The following is a 14,527-nucleotide window of genomic DNA, read 5'->3' as shown; positions in this document are numbered from 1 at the left end:
GTTTGATCAAACTGCGGGAAGCAGTGGGAGACAGGAGTGCCTGGCGTGCAATGGTCCATGGGGTCACAAAGCGTCGGACACTACTAAACAACAACAACTCAGTACTATCTGTGCATGGTATATTTAACTGATTTAAACTATTTCAGTACCGTAATTAATCTAGATGCACCACCATACTGTATATGTGACCAGCTTGTTATATTCCTATTTTAAAGATATGGTAAAGAGGCAGCGTAATGTTTCAAAAATGTTTTAAAACATTAATAGTCAAACTATACTTTATACGTTAGACAATATCGCTAATTAGGCAAGAGACATAAGCAAATTTATTTGGGCTCAGAAATATGGTAGCAATTTAGGTGTAGATGGCGGTATGCATTGTAAGATTCCTTGTCACACATTGTACAAAAGTACAAAACAAGTTTGCGCTTTTATATAAGCGGTAGAAAATGGGGAGACAGCTTACAGCTTTCAATTTCCAGCGTGCAGTTTTGTTCATCCAGGGGGTACCTTCGTAAATCCATCATGCAGGCAGCCGTGGTAGTGATCCTGAGAAAGAGGGAAGAGGAAAGAGAGAGAGACAGGGAGAGGAGGAGAGAGAGAGAGAGAGAAAGGAGGAGAGGGAGAGAGAGAGAAGGTAGGATCAAGAAAGAAGGATACGTGGACTTGCAGCTCAGGTCAAACATTTTAACAATCTTAAAAAGCTTTATTGCAAACTTTATTGAATTTCTTCAAAAACAATTACCAAGCATCAAGCGTTGTCTTCCAGGACAAACAGTCATTCACATGGCATCAAAACAGACTTTAAAAAAGCAGTCAAAGGCTGTGAAAGGGGATGGAAGCAGGGCCAGATTTAGGTTTGATGAGACCCTAAGCTACTGAAGGTAATGGGGCCCTTTCTATGTCCAGCTGTCCTTTGTCAACAAGAAATTGTCCCTGCTTTTTTGTGTTGAATACATGCTGTATGGTAATTTATGGACCTAATAAGTATCTAAAGCCATTTGCACATAACAAAGTATGTATTTTATCAAAGTAATTGTTGAACTGAAATACAATTATGAAGAAGTATCTTAATAGTGAAATACAGTTAAGAAGAAGTATATTAATAGTGATAGTGATATTTTAGGGAGCAGGCTAGCAGGTGGGGCCCATTACTTACATCAGGCATGGCCAAACTCGGCCTTCCAGATGTTTTGAGACTACAATTCCCATCATCCCTGACCACTGGTCCTGTTAGCTAGGGATGATGGGAGTTGTAGTCCCAAAACATCTGGAGGGCCAGGTTTGGCCATGCCTGACTTACAACATAGGAGCCTACACAACACAAAACACTGTTGCTGTATGTAGGTTTTATTTTATTTGTTTTTAATCTTATATTTTGGAAATGTACATCCAGTTATTTTTTCCTTTAAATTTTTCGGGGGCCCCCAAGAGAGTGGGGCCTTAAGCTATAGCTTGTTTAGCTTATACGTAAATCTGTCACGGGTGGTGCTGTGGGTTAAACCACAGAGCATAGGACTTGCCGATCAGAAGGTCGGCGGTTTGAATCCCCACGACGGGGTGAGCTCCCGTTGCTCGGTCCCTGCTCCTGCCAACCTAGCAGTTCGAAAGCATGCCAGTGCAAGTAGATAAATAGGTACCGCTCTGGTGGGAAGGTAAACGGCGTTTCCGTGTGCTGCTCTGGTTCGCCAGAAGCGTCTGAGTCATGCTGGCCACATGACCTGGAAGCTGTACGCCGGCTCCCTCGGCCAATAAAGCGAGATGAGCGCCGCAACCCCAGAGTCGGTCACGACTGCACCTAATGGTCAGGGGTCCCTTTACCTTTAAATCTGGCACTGGGTGGAAAGCTGTGACCTCCCCACAGCCTTTGTCCTTCTGGCTAGTGCCGCAGCCAGGTCGTCCTTCCCTTTCTGCTTTGAAAATTTTTCCTTGTCTATTCCCTTTGTTGATTTCTTCCATCCCAGCCTTGTGAAATGCTAATGGAAGAATCCTCGGTGCCATCCAAGGCAGCCGTTTCTCAGGTAATTAGTTGCATACTGTACAGTGTGAGTGTGGGCTCGTTATTATTAATTTCTATGGAGTGGCAGCAGTTCATGAATCAATCTGTGATTCAGATTCTGCCTTTGGGCTAGCACTGTCTCTGCTTGCTCTGCATATCCCTACTGTTTCTTTTCAACCTGCACATTTTTTAAAGCAAACAAATGAAGCTATAAGCATCTCCCATAAATCTCCAGTTCTTGCTCCTTCAAAGGAAAATGGACTACAGTGGTACCTCGGGTTAAGTACTTAATTCGTTCCGGAGGTCCATTCTTAACCTGAAACTGTTCTTAACCTGAAGCACCACTTTAGCTAATGGGGCCTTCTGCTGCCGCTGCTGCGCCGCCGGAGCATGATTTCTGTTCTCATCCTGAAGCAAATTTCTTAACCTGAAGCACTATTTCTGGGTTAGCGGAGTCTGTAACCTGAAGCGTATGTAACCCGAGGTACCACTGTACACAAATAGCTCCTTCGGATTTTCTACTGTGTGGGAAAAGAAGCACTAGAAGAGCCAGTTAACTTAACTTATTTTAAGATCCCTAGCCTTTTGGGACCTGCGGGTACATTTGGAAACCTAAGGTACTGTTTTGGGTACCATAAAAACAGAAAATTAACAGAAAAACTGGAACCGCCCGCCCCCAACAAAGGGCAACCCACCTACAACCCCCACAAAACAAATAAAACCAATAATAAAAAAGGAGGATCCCCGGAAGGCAAGCAGCAGCAGCAACAAATGACCAAACCCTTAATTAGGAAAAAAAATCAGCAGAAACAGGAAGCCTTGGTGGAGCCCCTATATGCCACATTGGGAATATTAGGAGCAATTGGCTGTTCAAACTGAATTCTGTATTAAGACTTGCTCAGAAAAAAAGCCCTCTCTAAAGAATTAATAATTTTTATTCAGCATTGACAGTATTGATTTTTTTGCGTAATATCTCTTAAGAGTTTGCTAATGGACCAAAGGAACCAGGTTTTCCTCAACTCCCAGTTTCATAAGGCACGCTGAGCTGTATTTCTAAACGGTTTTGCCCCAAAGCAGCAATAAGGTAGACAAAAAGTCATGCAGCATGAGAAATGAAATGTTTCCAGTGACAAGATTCAAATCTCCATGCAAAATTCTTTTCCCCTCGTATAAGGCCCAGCCTTTTGCCTGTGTGGAGCTGTGCCAACCCAGGCTTTAAGATCTTCACCTAAGTCCCTTCTCTGAGTGTCCCTTGTCAGGTGAGGTGCAATGGGTGATCCACTGGGGAGAGGGCCTTTCCAGTGGTAGCATTCCCAGCATGGATTGAACCTCTCAGAGAAACTCACCAGGTGTCTTGACGTCTTTTTGGCATCAGGCAAAGACATTTTTATTTCCCCAAACCTTTAAACTGGTTTTAGCTTCTATATCAGGGCGGCCCAACTTTTTCTACAAAGAGGGTCACAACATGGAACCCACAGGCTGCACACTGCCTTGTCGTGCGGGAGGGTGGAGTAAGGCCAAAATTTGATGTCCCCCACCAAGCCTTCCTAATAATAATAATAATAATAATAATAATAATAATAATAATAATAATATTTGGATGCCATTCATCTGACTGGGTTGCCCCAGCCACTCTGGGCAGCTCCCAACAGAATATTAAAAACACAATAAAACTTCAAACATTAAAAACTTCCCTAAACAGGGCTGCCTTCAGATGGCTTCTAAAAGTCAGATAGTTGTTTATTTCCTTGACATCTGATGGAAGGATGTTCCTGTGAGAAAAAACACTGGGGCCTAATTGGATTAGTAGAATGTCTGTCATCTGGTGGGCGGGGCTTTTGTGTTGTGCTCTGGAATCGGCCCCTCCCTTCAGGTGTCCAGTTAAGTTCAGTTAGAGAGGCCAACTGTCAGTCTCGTCTCATGAGGTTGTTTTAGTTTTTCTCAGTTTGTTATTGTGCTGCAATTTTCTTTATGATTGAAGCTTTGTTTGACATATACGTCAGCCGCTTACTTTGCTGAAAGAAAAGAAACTCTGCTGAAGAATGGTGGAATATCCTAAACTGGGCGAGTGATTTTTTTAATCACTCCCATCCTCCACAACAGTAACACAGGGCGGGCGCCACTACCGAGAAGGCCCTCTGCCTGGTTCCCTGTAATCTCACTTCTCGCAGTGAGGGAATTGCCAGAAGGCCCTCAGTCCTCAATCTCAGTGTCCAGGCTGAACGATGGGGGCAGAGGAGCTCCTTCCAGTATACGGGGCCAAAGCAGTTTAGGGCCGAGCTTTCCAAACTTTTCAAGTTGGTGACACAGTTTTTGGACATGCATCATTTCACGACACGGTAATTCAGTTTTGCATCATTTCGCAACACAGTAATTCAGTTTTCCATCATTTCGCGACATGGTAATTCAGTTTTCCTTGCAATCCCGAGGTTAAACGAACTCCTTTCCAGCCCCAGGAGGAGTGTGGGGAGCGTTTGTGTGACACACCTATGCACTAATGTGTCGCAACACACAGTGTGGGAAGCTCTGGTTTAGGGCTTTAATGGTCAGCACCAACAAAGCTGGATAAGCAAGTTGCAGGGCTTTGGGAAAGAGGTGTGAGGCTCTGGCAGGGTCCTAGAGCCCTCCCACCTCCTCCTCAAAGCTGGGCAAGTGCTAACTAGGTTTTGAGAAGGAGGGGGAGGACTCTAAGAGCCTGTCAGAGCCCTCACACCTCCTTCCCAAACACCAGTGCCTCACTTATTCAGCTTTGGGAAGGCAGTGTGTTATCAAATGTTGCCATGGGCTGCCAAAAAAGGCATTGAGGGCTGCATGTGGCCCTTGGGTCATGCATTGGACTGCCCGGTTCTATTTTTACATAGGGTGATTGTATGCTGCTTTTATATATACAGCACTTACTGTTATTGTTTTTAGTCTATGTTCATATATCAGCTTGGATAGCTCAGTTGGTTAGAGCATGGTGCTGATAATACCAAGGTTGAAAGTTCAAGCTGTATATTCCTGCTTTGCAACTCTACAATTCTATGAGGTGTGTGTGTGTGTGAGAGAGAGAGAGAGAGAATGAGAATATTAAAAGCTTTAAATTCAAACAGATCTCACCCTAAAAATGTTCAGCTACAGCTTTTAGTTCAGCCTTGAGAATCATGCACACAATAGCATTTTAAATGCAACACATCAGGGGTAGGGAACCACTGGCTCTCCAGATGTTGTTGGACTACAATCCTCACACTGACCATTGGTCATACTGGTTGAGGCTGATGGGAGCTGGAGTCTAACCACAACTAGAGGGTTGCAGGTTCTCCATCCCTGCAATGCCCCAGGCAAAGAGAGCAGGCAGAAGCCCATTTTGTATGTGTGTACAGAATGAGCCCATAGCTGGGTCAAGGTAAATTATTTTGCAAGGTACCATAAAGGCTACCTACCAGGTGTTCTGAAGATGCCAAATACAAAGTAATGTTGCACTGTTTTGTTTTGTTTTTACCAAATATCCTATGGGACTGAGATCTATTGAAGAAACTTCAGCGCAGTTAGCCCTTTTCACTGCGAGGCTATAAATACAATCAAATAAAATTTATAGCAGAAATTCTGACAATGCTATAACTACACTTCTGCAAACAAGCGGCAGTAATAAAGGTTGTCTGCGAATGGGAAGCACAATTTATTGCAAACAACAGTTTTGTTTGACAGAGCAAATAGACTGTAGAGATGTATGTGTGTGTTTTAAACCCAAAAGGGAGTGGGAAACGGCAAATTTAAGAAAGCAAGAAGAGAAAAGTAAGCTTTGAGGACTGAACAGGCATTTCGGATGTGAAAATGCAGGGGAAACAAAGCTTAATTTTAGTGGTTCAATTAAAAAAAAAAATTCATTGAAAGATGATTTCCTCAAAAACCAGCTCATGATGGATGCTCTTCCCCTCATTGGCACCCGGAAATGGCACCAGTATATTTGTGTATATACTTCTGATCTATTGCAGTGGCATAGCATGGTTTGCTGGTGCTTGGGGCTCACGCAGGTGCATGCATGCCAGGCCAGTGTGGACCGCGGAGCGTGAACATAGCCCACCATGTAAGCCTAGCCCTCGCTGCTGATGCCGCCACAGTGACTTGCACTGGGGGAGCCCAGCCAGTCAACGTGCACCTTCCTCTCTCTGTGCTCCTCCATGAGTCACGTGACCCTTATGAGATCATGGAGCCCAAAGCACACACTTGGGGGAGGGCATGCTCTTACAGTACCCAAAAATGGGTACTGTAAGTAGAGATCACGGCCCCTCCAAAAAGTGCTTGGGGGGGAGAGCGAGACCTTGGCATGAAATCACGTGATATCACGGTGCCCAAAATGACCGTTGTGTTCTTGCGGGGAAAACAGGATGTCTCAGTTTTTCCGGGACACTTGTGAGGTATGTGGTACATGCCTGGTCTGTATGTGCCGCAGAATGAAGTGACAGACTCCTGAGGTGGCAGAATCTACGTTGCCACTTGCGAGAGTGTATGTGTGTGTCAAGAGCCATTTCTGAATGCCCCTCTGCCTACAAGATTCCGTGCAAGGAAAAACCCAACAAAGAATCAAGGAGAAAAGTCCTAATTCTGTTTTTCCCCAGCTGCTTTTTACACACAGGGATTTTCTTTTTCTACATAGGCATAAAAAATTGACCTTCATCAGTAGTCTGCGGTGGAGCAGTCCATTCTGCCCCCCACCAAGACGAGTACCACTTCATCCCCATCTTCTCATGCTCAATGTGTAGGATCCAGACTATGTTGACAAATGTGATGGGCTACAGCAAACTAGAACAACCCAAAAGTGTACACCTTGGGTCATTCATTTTCATCTACAGTTGAAAATATAAGCAGTAATATAAGGCAGAGCATAGCAGGCAGGGTTCCACTTTTCTTTCTAGTAAACAATAAATAAGACAGGAGTAGTATGCTGAGCAATTTTCTTCTGACATTTATGATAGCCTGGATTTTAGGCAGCAAAAACAGCCATTTCTCTACAACATTAAAGCACAGAGTTTATTAAGTTTTTATAAATAGCCTCATTTATTCTCCTTTCAAAGTTATCCATCACCCCAAGGAAACTCTTCAAATAAAATCAACAGAGAGGATGTTTGCTATGTTTAATTCTCATTGGGCGCAGCTCCATTATGTCTCTAGTGATATTTCATGCCTTCCAGATGTACGAAACTGATATTTAAAGGATTTCATTCTCTCTCTCCCCCCCCCCCCGTTCAACACGAAAACGAGTGCAGCAGAAAATGGAAAGCTGCTTACCAACCATTAAACATTATTATTGCCCTCCTGTGGCTTTCTGGCTTTCATACATCTCTCTAGTCATCCGTGCCATCTTTTCCTTCCAATTGCTTTGGGATACTGTGGAAATTTGTGTGTGTGTGTGCATTCCAATATGTCAGGTGGCTGGCTAGTTTAACTTGCTACTGTTATAGCAGCTTGGGAGTCCAAAAATGGATGGTCCACCTTCAGATGCCTGTTTTACTACACATTTTAGCACATCTCTGCATGGGATGTTGGTAAGCTACTTTGGCTTTCTGAATAGGCTCTAAGTCTGGCTTCTAAGAATATACTTCAAACCTTCCGGAGAATAAGAAGCATTAAATGTTCTGTCATTTATAAAGCACTCGTGGAAAAGCGCTACCCACTGTTTCCCATTTTTATCTTCACAGTGATCATAGGATCATAGAATTGTAGAGTTGGCAGGGACCCTGAGCATCATCTAGTCCAACCCCCTGCATTACAGGAATATGCAGCTGTCCTATATTAAAAAAGACAATAATTCAAGTGCTATGTGTGAACCACTTCTATATGAAATAACCATTATGTGTGTCATTTCATCACTCTGAGAAGGTAAACTAGCTGGAGTACAGTTTGGGAAAGTGGGGCATCTTTTTTGCCATGACAAATAGCTTATGTGGGAATGCCTAGATTTCTATTGAATGCCACTTCGCCATTTAGGACAATGCGTGTATTTGTTCTGGAAAATGTGGCACCCAACCATGTTACCGTCAATGGAATTATTTCACTGTTCTTGGCATATGCTGTCTGGATCTGGTTTGACACCGTGCGCTTCACCTAAACAATGGACCAAAGCCTCTCTCTTTTCTGCTCTGCCGTTGCAGGAGCTATTATGTCGTCAGATGCAGGTTGTATGGGGAGAAAAACACACAGGCGTGCATTGTGCTCTCTCTGCAGGCCGACACTCCGGCTCACGAAAAGGTCATTCTGCTTCTGCAAAAGGCGTAGCCCTTTTGTGGATCTGTGCGAGAGCATTTCTAAGAGGGTATCTAACATTGGCCCCAATCCGTGTGTGTCAGAAAAGGCCAAGGCATTATGGTTGTAAGATCCAGCATGATTCCTAGTTCGGGATGGATGGATCCCTATATACCGTATTTTTTGCTCTATAAGACTCACTTTTTCCCTCCTAAAAAGTAAGGGGAAATGTGTGTTATGGAGCGAATGCAGGCTGCGTAGTTATCCCAGAAGCCAGAACAGCAAGAGGGATTGCTGCTTTCACTGCACAGTTGCTGTTCTGGCTTCTGAGATTCAGAATATTTTTTTTCCTCCTCCAAAAACTAGGTGCGTCTTGTGGTCTGGTGCGTCTTATAGAGCGAAAAATACGGTAGCTGTCCCAAGCTGGTTTCATTCCCACTGCAAAAGACAACAACTTTTTTTTGGCCCCATTTATGGGTGGACTTTTTAGGAACCCCAAAAATTGGCCCACATTTACAAAAAGGAGAGAAGTATTTACGTCGGCCTGTTGAGAGAACACAAAGCACGCCTGTGTGTGTTCCTCCCCAAACAATGCTGAAGGATAATTACTTTCAGAGCCACACAGAAGTCTGGGAGGTGCAGATCAGGTCCATTTTGCATCAGAATTCACAGGAACCAAATTCTTCAAGCACCTTTAGTCCATATACCGGTACTTCCCGCTCTCTGTCTATGTTCTAGGGATCAGAAGGGTTGGAGCGTGGGGTTAAAGATGGCAGAAGAGAGGAAGTGTGTGCCATGCTCTCAGTGATGGGGAGGCTGTTTCAGTGGTTAATGAGGGGCACTGCAAGTTTCTTAAGGACCCTCCTGACCTTCTGAAATATGCAACAAGTGCTCTGATAGCACTGACAGCTTATTGTGCTGATGTCTGGATTAACTCCTGACCCTCCCCGGTTCCTATTTTATACGATACGATACGATACGATACGATACGATACGATACGATACGATACGATACTATACTATACTATACTATACTATACTATACTATACCATACTATACTATACTATGCTAGGTGGAGGGACGCGGGTGGCACTGTGGGTTAAACCACAGAGCCTAGGACTTGCCGATCAGAAGGGCGGCAGTTTGGATCCCTGCGACGGGGTGAGCTCCCGTTGCTCGGTCCCTGCTCCTGCCAACCTAGCAGTTCAAAAGCACCTCAAAGTGCAAGTAGATACCGTATTTTTCGCTCTAGAAGACGTACCAGACCACAAGACGCACCTAGTTTTTGGAGGAGGAAAACAAGAAAAAAAATATTCTGAATCTCAGAAGCCAGAACAGCAAGAGGGATCGCTGCAATCCCTCTTGCTGTTCTGGCTTCTGGGATAGCTGCACAGCCTGCATTCGCTCCATAAGACACACACACATTTTCCCTTTTTAGGAGGGAAAAAGTGAGTCTTATAGAGCAAAAAATACGGTAAATAGGTACCTCTCCGGCGGGAAGGTAAATGGTGTTTCCGTTTGCTTCTCTGGTTCACCAGAAGTGGCGTAGTCATGCTGGCCACATGACCCAGAAGCTCTACGCCGGCTCCCTTGGCCAATAAAGCGAGATGAGCGCCGCAACCCCAGAGTCGGCCACGACTGGACCTAATGGTCAGGGGTCCCTTTACCTTTTATACAATGGTGGACCAGTAAAAACATGGAAGATTAGTAATGCTAACCTGCTGCCCAATTATGTGTGGAGGTTTATAATGCCGCTTGTGTTGGGTGGCAATTTCCTCCCTCCCTTCTCGACAGGTGGGTGGGGTTTGCGACACTGAGCGAGCTTACCTGGTCGGATGCCTCCCACCTGCGATAGGGTGGCCATTGTCCCACCCCCGGCCTAGGAAGACAATGGACGGCCAGCTGGGGGTGGGGCGAAGGCCAAGGGAAAAGAGGCCAACCCCTTCGGCCAAACCTCACTTTGTTTCCTCCTCTTCCAGGTTCACCCACCCAACCCTCCCAAATTAATAATATTTTCTTGCAGTGTAATATCTTGCGTTCCAGGTCAGTGGGCGCTGCTATGGTCGTAAGATGGTTGCTGTATTCAGAACTGGGAAGGAATTTCCCCTGCATTGGCAGGTTTCGCCTTCCCTATAGCATTTTGTCACAACTTTGGCGGTTTTTAGGCCTTGGCAAGGTATCTTTTAGTCTATCTCCGAGTGTGTGTGGGGGAAGCATTTCTTGCACCCCCCCCCACGTGGCGGTGGCTGCAGGGCCCGTTAAAGGGTTGATTGCGGGAGTCCCTGGCCCTAGAGCGGTGGCATGTAGGTCAAACTCCTGGCTGAGGTAAAGTGGGAGGGCACGCTGTGTAAGTTCATCCTTTACAGTCCCCTCCCACTGCACCTCATTGCCCTGTACATCCTCAGTCCCAGTCGGACTGAGGGGGTTACATGCCCTTGTTCTCTTTTGAAAGAAAATTATATGAAAATTATGTAAAGATGGTATATTACATCAGTACAGATAGCAAAAATGTACAAAACCGGGTCAAACACATGTTGCAAATGTAAAGAAAAAGAAGGGACTTTTTATCATATGTGGTGGAAATGTAGAGAAGCTAAATATATAATGAGTTGAAAAAAATGTTTAAAATGACATTTGTAAAAAAACCAGAAGCATTTCTGTTAGAGATTGTAGGACAAGATCTGTCAAGAAAAACAAAGAACTTATTTATGTATGCTATAACAGCAGCAAGAGTCTTGATAGCACAAGGATGGAAGAATGAGGACATCCCAACGAAAGAACAGTGGCAAGAAAAATTGATGAGTTATGCAGAGTTGGCTAAATTGACATACAAATTGCGGGACAAGGACAACTTTAAGGAAGAATGGGAGCTTTTTACAATTTATTTAAAAATACAACAAAATGAATTGGACTCCTTGGCAGGTTTTGAATAAACATACACAAATTTATTGGTTGAGAACATGGTAGATAGATAATGTAAGGATATGTAGGATTTTATAACATGCAGAGAATAATATGTGCTGAGAAATCAGAGAGAGGAGCTGAGGGAAGTCTCTGGGGGGGAGGGAAAAATAATGAATATGATATGTTTTGATAATTTGTTATGTTGAAATTGTTAATGAAAACTTTTTTTAGAAAAAGAGAGGGTTACATGCCAAGGCCTATGCCAAGTTTCCCACATTCTCAAGTTCAATAAAGTTGTGGCCAATTTGAACCCATACTTTGGTCTCTTGTCTCATTTTTTGGGGGGGGCGTAGGCTCCACAGACAGGGTTCAGCGCGTGTGCTCGCAATAAAACTCTGTAAGCAAAAGTAACCTATATTTACATTTCACCTGGAAATGTAAGAGGCTATATTGATTGGCTGTATGTGAACATCATAACAATCCCTGTTTTCCATTATATTCATTCTGACATTTAGCATCAAGGTGTATCACCAATTTGTCACCTTTGATTGTTGGTTGATGTGGATTTGTTATATGAATAGCAAATGTTTTCCTTTGGCTCAGTTTGATCTTCTTAGATTCCTTACTTTGGAGAAGACCCATTTATTGCAGTGGATTTTTCCTCCTCTCCCTCCAGAGTCAGTGGCTTAAGGATTGTGGCTCTAGAACTCATTAAAAACATTGTGGGTGGGTGGGGAGAAATCTATTGCAGACTTGCAGAAATAAAGATGAAAGGGGCAGTAATTAAAGTTGTACCTTACATTGGATTTCCAATTTGCATGCAATTACCTGACATACTGGTGACAACACTAATATATATCAAGAGAAATCTAGCAGCATGGATTCCAGTGTGAATAACCTCTGCCTGATTTTTCTTTTCCCCTACAGCCAGGGGGATTCAGGTGCAGCAGTCAACATTCAAAGGAGTTGTTAGTGTGAAATTGGGGTTATTATTATTATTATTTTAAATGCACAAATGAACCCAGATCCTTTCCTTTCAGCTGTCAGAAGCAACAGAGAACTAGGAGATGTGTTGATGTACAGCATCGCAGAAGCATAACTAGAAACTACCCACATAATACACTCCAGGAAAGCTGTGATGGTATCAGTGGCGTAGCGTGGGTTGTCAGCACCCGGGGCAAGGCAAGTAATTTGCGCCCCCTAACCCATGGATTTGCGCCCCCTAACCCGTGGATTTGCGCCCCCTAACCCTAACCCCCAGATGTTGCACCCGGTGCGGCCGGCCCCTCCTGCACCCCCCACGCTACGCCACTGGGGGAGGAAGCAAAGCAGAACCTCAAGGGATTTGTTGAAGCTGTTATAAATCAAGTGTTGTTGTTGTTATTATTATTATTCTCATTCATAAATAGGACATGTTGAAAGCTTACCAGTGCCCTGCTGTTGCAATCCTTTACTCTCTGGAGGGCTTTTTTTTAAAGCAGAAAGATGGGTTTAAATGTCTTTTTAAAAAGAATCAAAAGTGGTGTTCACATTTACTAGGCATTATATTCCTACAAAACAAATTCTCATTAACCTTTATTTTTTTAAGTTAAAGTATGTTTGCTGCTGTTGCAGCACTTTTACCTCACAGCTTTATCCTAACCTAAAACATGCCTGCTTAGCCCCACTGTGCTCCATGGGGGTCGTACTTCCAGAGGAAAGTGCAGAGTTGGACCCAGTCCTATCTTTGCACAGATGGAAAAATTGTCTGACATATATTTGTCAGACGTACATTCTTAAGGGAGGGGATTGGCAAACTCCAGGTCCAGGATATGTGTTCTCCTTTTACTATGGGAAAAGATTTCCCAAAGGTAAACCATCCATAAAAAAAATTATGAATGGGTGGCGACGTGGCAAGCCTACACAGCTCTTATTATCAGGGCTCGTCGCCACTGTCTCCATGCGGCTCGCAAGCCCTTGGCGTCTCCAACCTTTCAGGCGTCTATATTATTATTAATATCCATCCTATACCCCTCCGCCTCGACCGCATCGCCCTGCGTCTCCATCCGCGCGGCGAGATTTCCAGGGCGACAGGGCAGGCGCTGCTGCTATGCAGACTCCCTCACGCTGGAAGCCAAGCCCGCGTCCCATGTTGCGCGCCCTTTTCCAAAGAGGAAGCCGAGCGTGGCGAATGGGACACAGACTGCCATTGTCCCCGCGACATTTTAATAACCCGCACCTACAATATTCAACCTGTTGTTTGCACAGGGGACAACCCTGCGACACAAAAAGAACCCACCCAATGGGGGCCGGCAGGCAAAGCGCCTGGGCAGAGAGACTCGGCGCTCCCAGGCGCCACGGTCCTCAGCCGAGGGGACTCCCGCGCGGCGTGGGCGAGGAGGAGGAGGCGGCCCCTGCACCCGCGGTTTCCCTCAACAACCGCCTGGGCGTTTTGCCCGAGAGGCACGCCAAGGGCGCCTCACTGCCCTTCCACGTGAGAAGGACCAGGCTCGCCGCTCCTCCTTTAAAAAAGGGGAAACGGCGAGAGGTTTCTTGGAAGACGCGTTTGTTCTGCTGCCTCCACTCTGGGAGGCTCGCGCGTTTAAAATCCAAATGGCGTCGTGCCAGCTGCTGGGAATCGCACTTGTTGGGGATGCTCCCCGAGTCGCGCCCCCCCAGATTTTGCGCCCGGTGCGGCCGGCACCCCTGGCACCCCCCACGCTACGCCACTGGATGGTATACTGAATTTATTTCCCTCTTTTCAGATTGTCCCTGGATCAGGGACATCAGAGATGACTGTTGGAAAACTGTGGGCTAGGGCTGTGCAATAAATCGTTGTATCGTATTGAAATATCATTGTGATAAGTGTTTCAACAAGGCAATATACTAGATCAGCTGAACTGATACTTTGCATATATACTTTGCCTTATGTTGCCTTATGTTGTAAACTTTGAAGCTATGAAATGTTTTCCCTCCTAGTACATTTTTGTACACTTTTATTTATCAAAACCTTTCTGTGCCAGGATAACAATACCATTTTAATGTCATGGCCAAAAATTTAAGAGCTTCCCATCTCACGTATCGGAATAATTGTATGGCTGCCCAGCTACAGCAAGGCAGGAAATGCACATTAACATGTTTCCAGTGCTTTTTTCTGGGGGTACGCAAGGGTATGCATACCCCTAAACATTTTGTGAATCTTTGTACTTTTACTTTATTTATTTTTCCCAATTTGAACTATAAAATGGTGTTTTTCTTGAGTCAAAATGAGAGTACCCCTAAACACCTTTTTTAAGAAAAAAAGCACTGCATATTTCCAAAAAGCATCTAAATATCCCTCAAAGTATACAACGGCTTATAAGCTGCTTTTCATTAACCAGTTTGATGGATAGGAGCCGCAGCCGTGAAGATTGAAGGCAATT

At 44.6% G+C, this 14,527-nt stretch overlaps 1 protein-coding gene across 1 annotated transcript in view; it reads right to left on the bottom strand.

Annotated features, from left to right (window-relative positions):
* Positions 1-14,527, bottom strand: part of GABRB1 (gamma-aminobutyric acid type A receptor subunit beta1) — a 92,038-nt gene that overhangs the window by 15,770 nt on the left and 61,741 nt on the right. Inside the window, exon 5 of the mRNA XM_053403577.1 lies at positions 467-549. Within this exon, the coding sequence (XP_053259552.1) occupies positions 467-549 (83 nt within the window). The remainder of the gene's footprint in view (positions 1-466; positions 550-14,527) is intronic.

This window comes from Podarcis raffonei, chromosome 9 (genome assembly GCF_027172205.1).
Source record: "Podarcis raffonei isolate rPodRaf1 chromosome 9, rPodRaf1.pri, whole genome shotgun sequence".
In the NCBI taxonomy this organism is placed as follows: Eukaryota; Metazoa; Chordata; class Lepidosauria; order Squamata; family Lacertidae; genus Podarcis; species Podarcis raffonei.
Note: the sequence above shows the minus strand (reverse complement) of the source record. Positions and strands in the feature narration are given on the sequence as shown.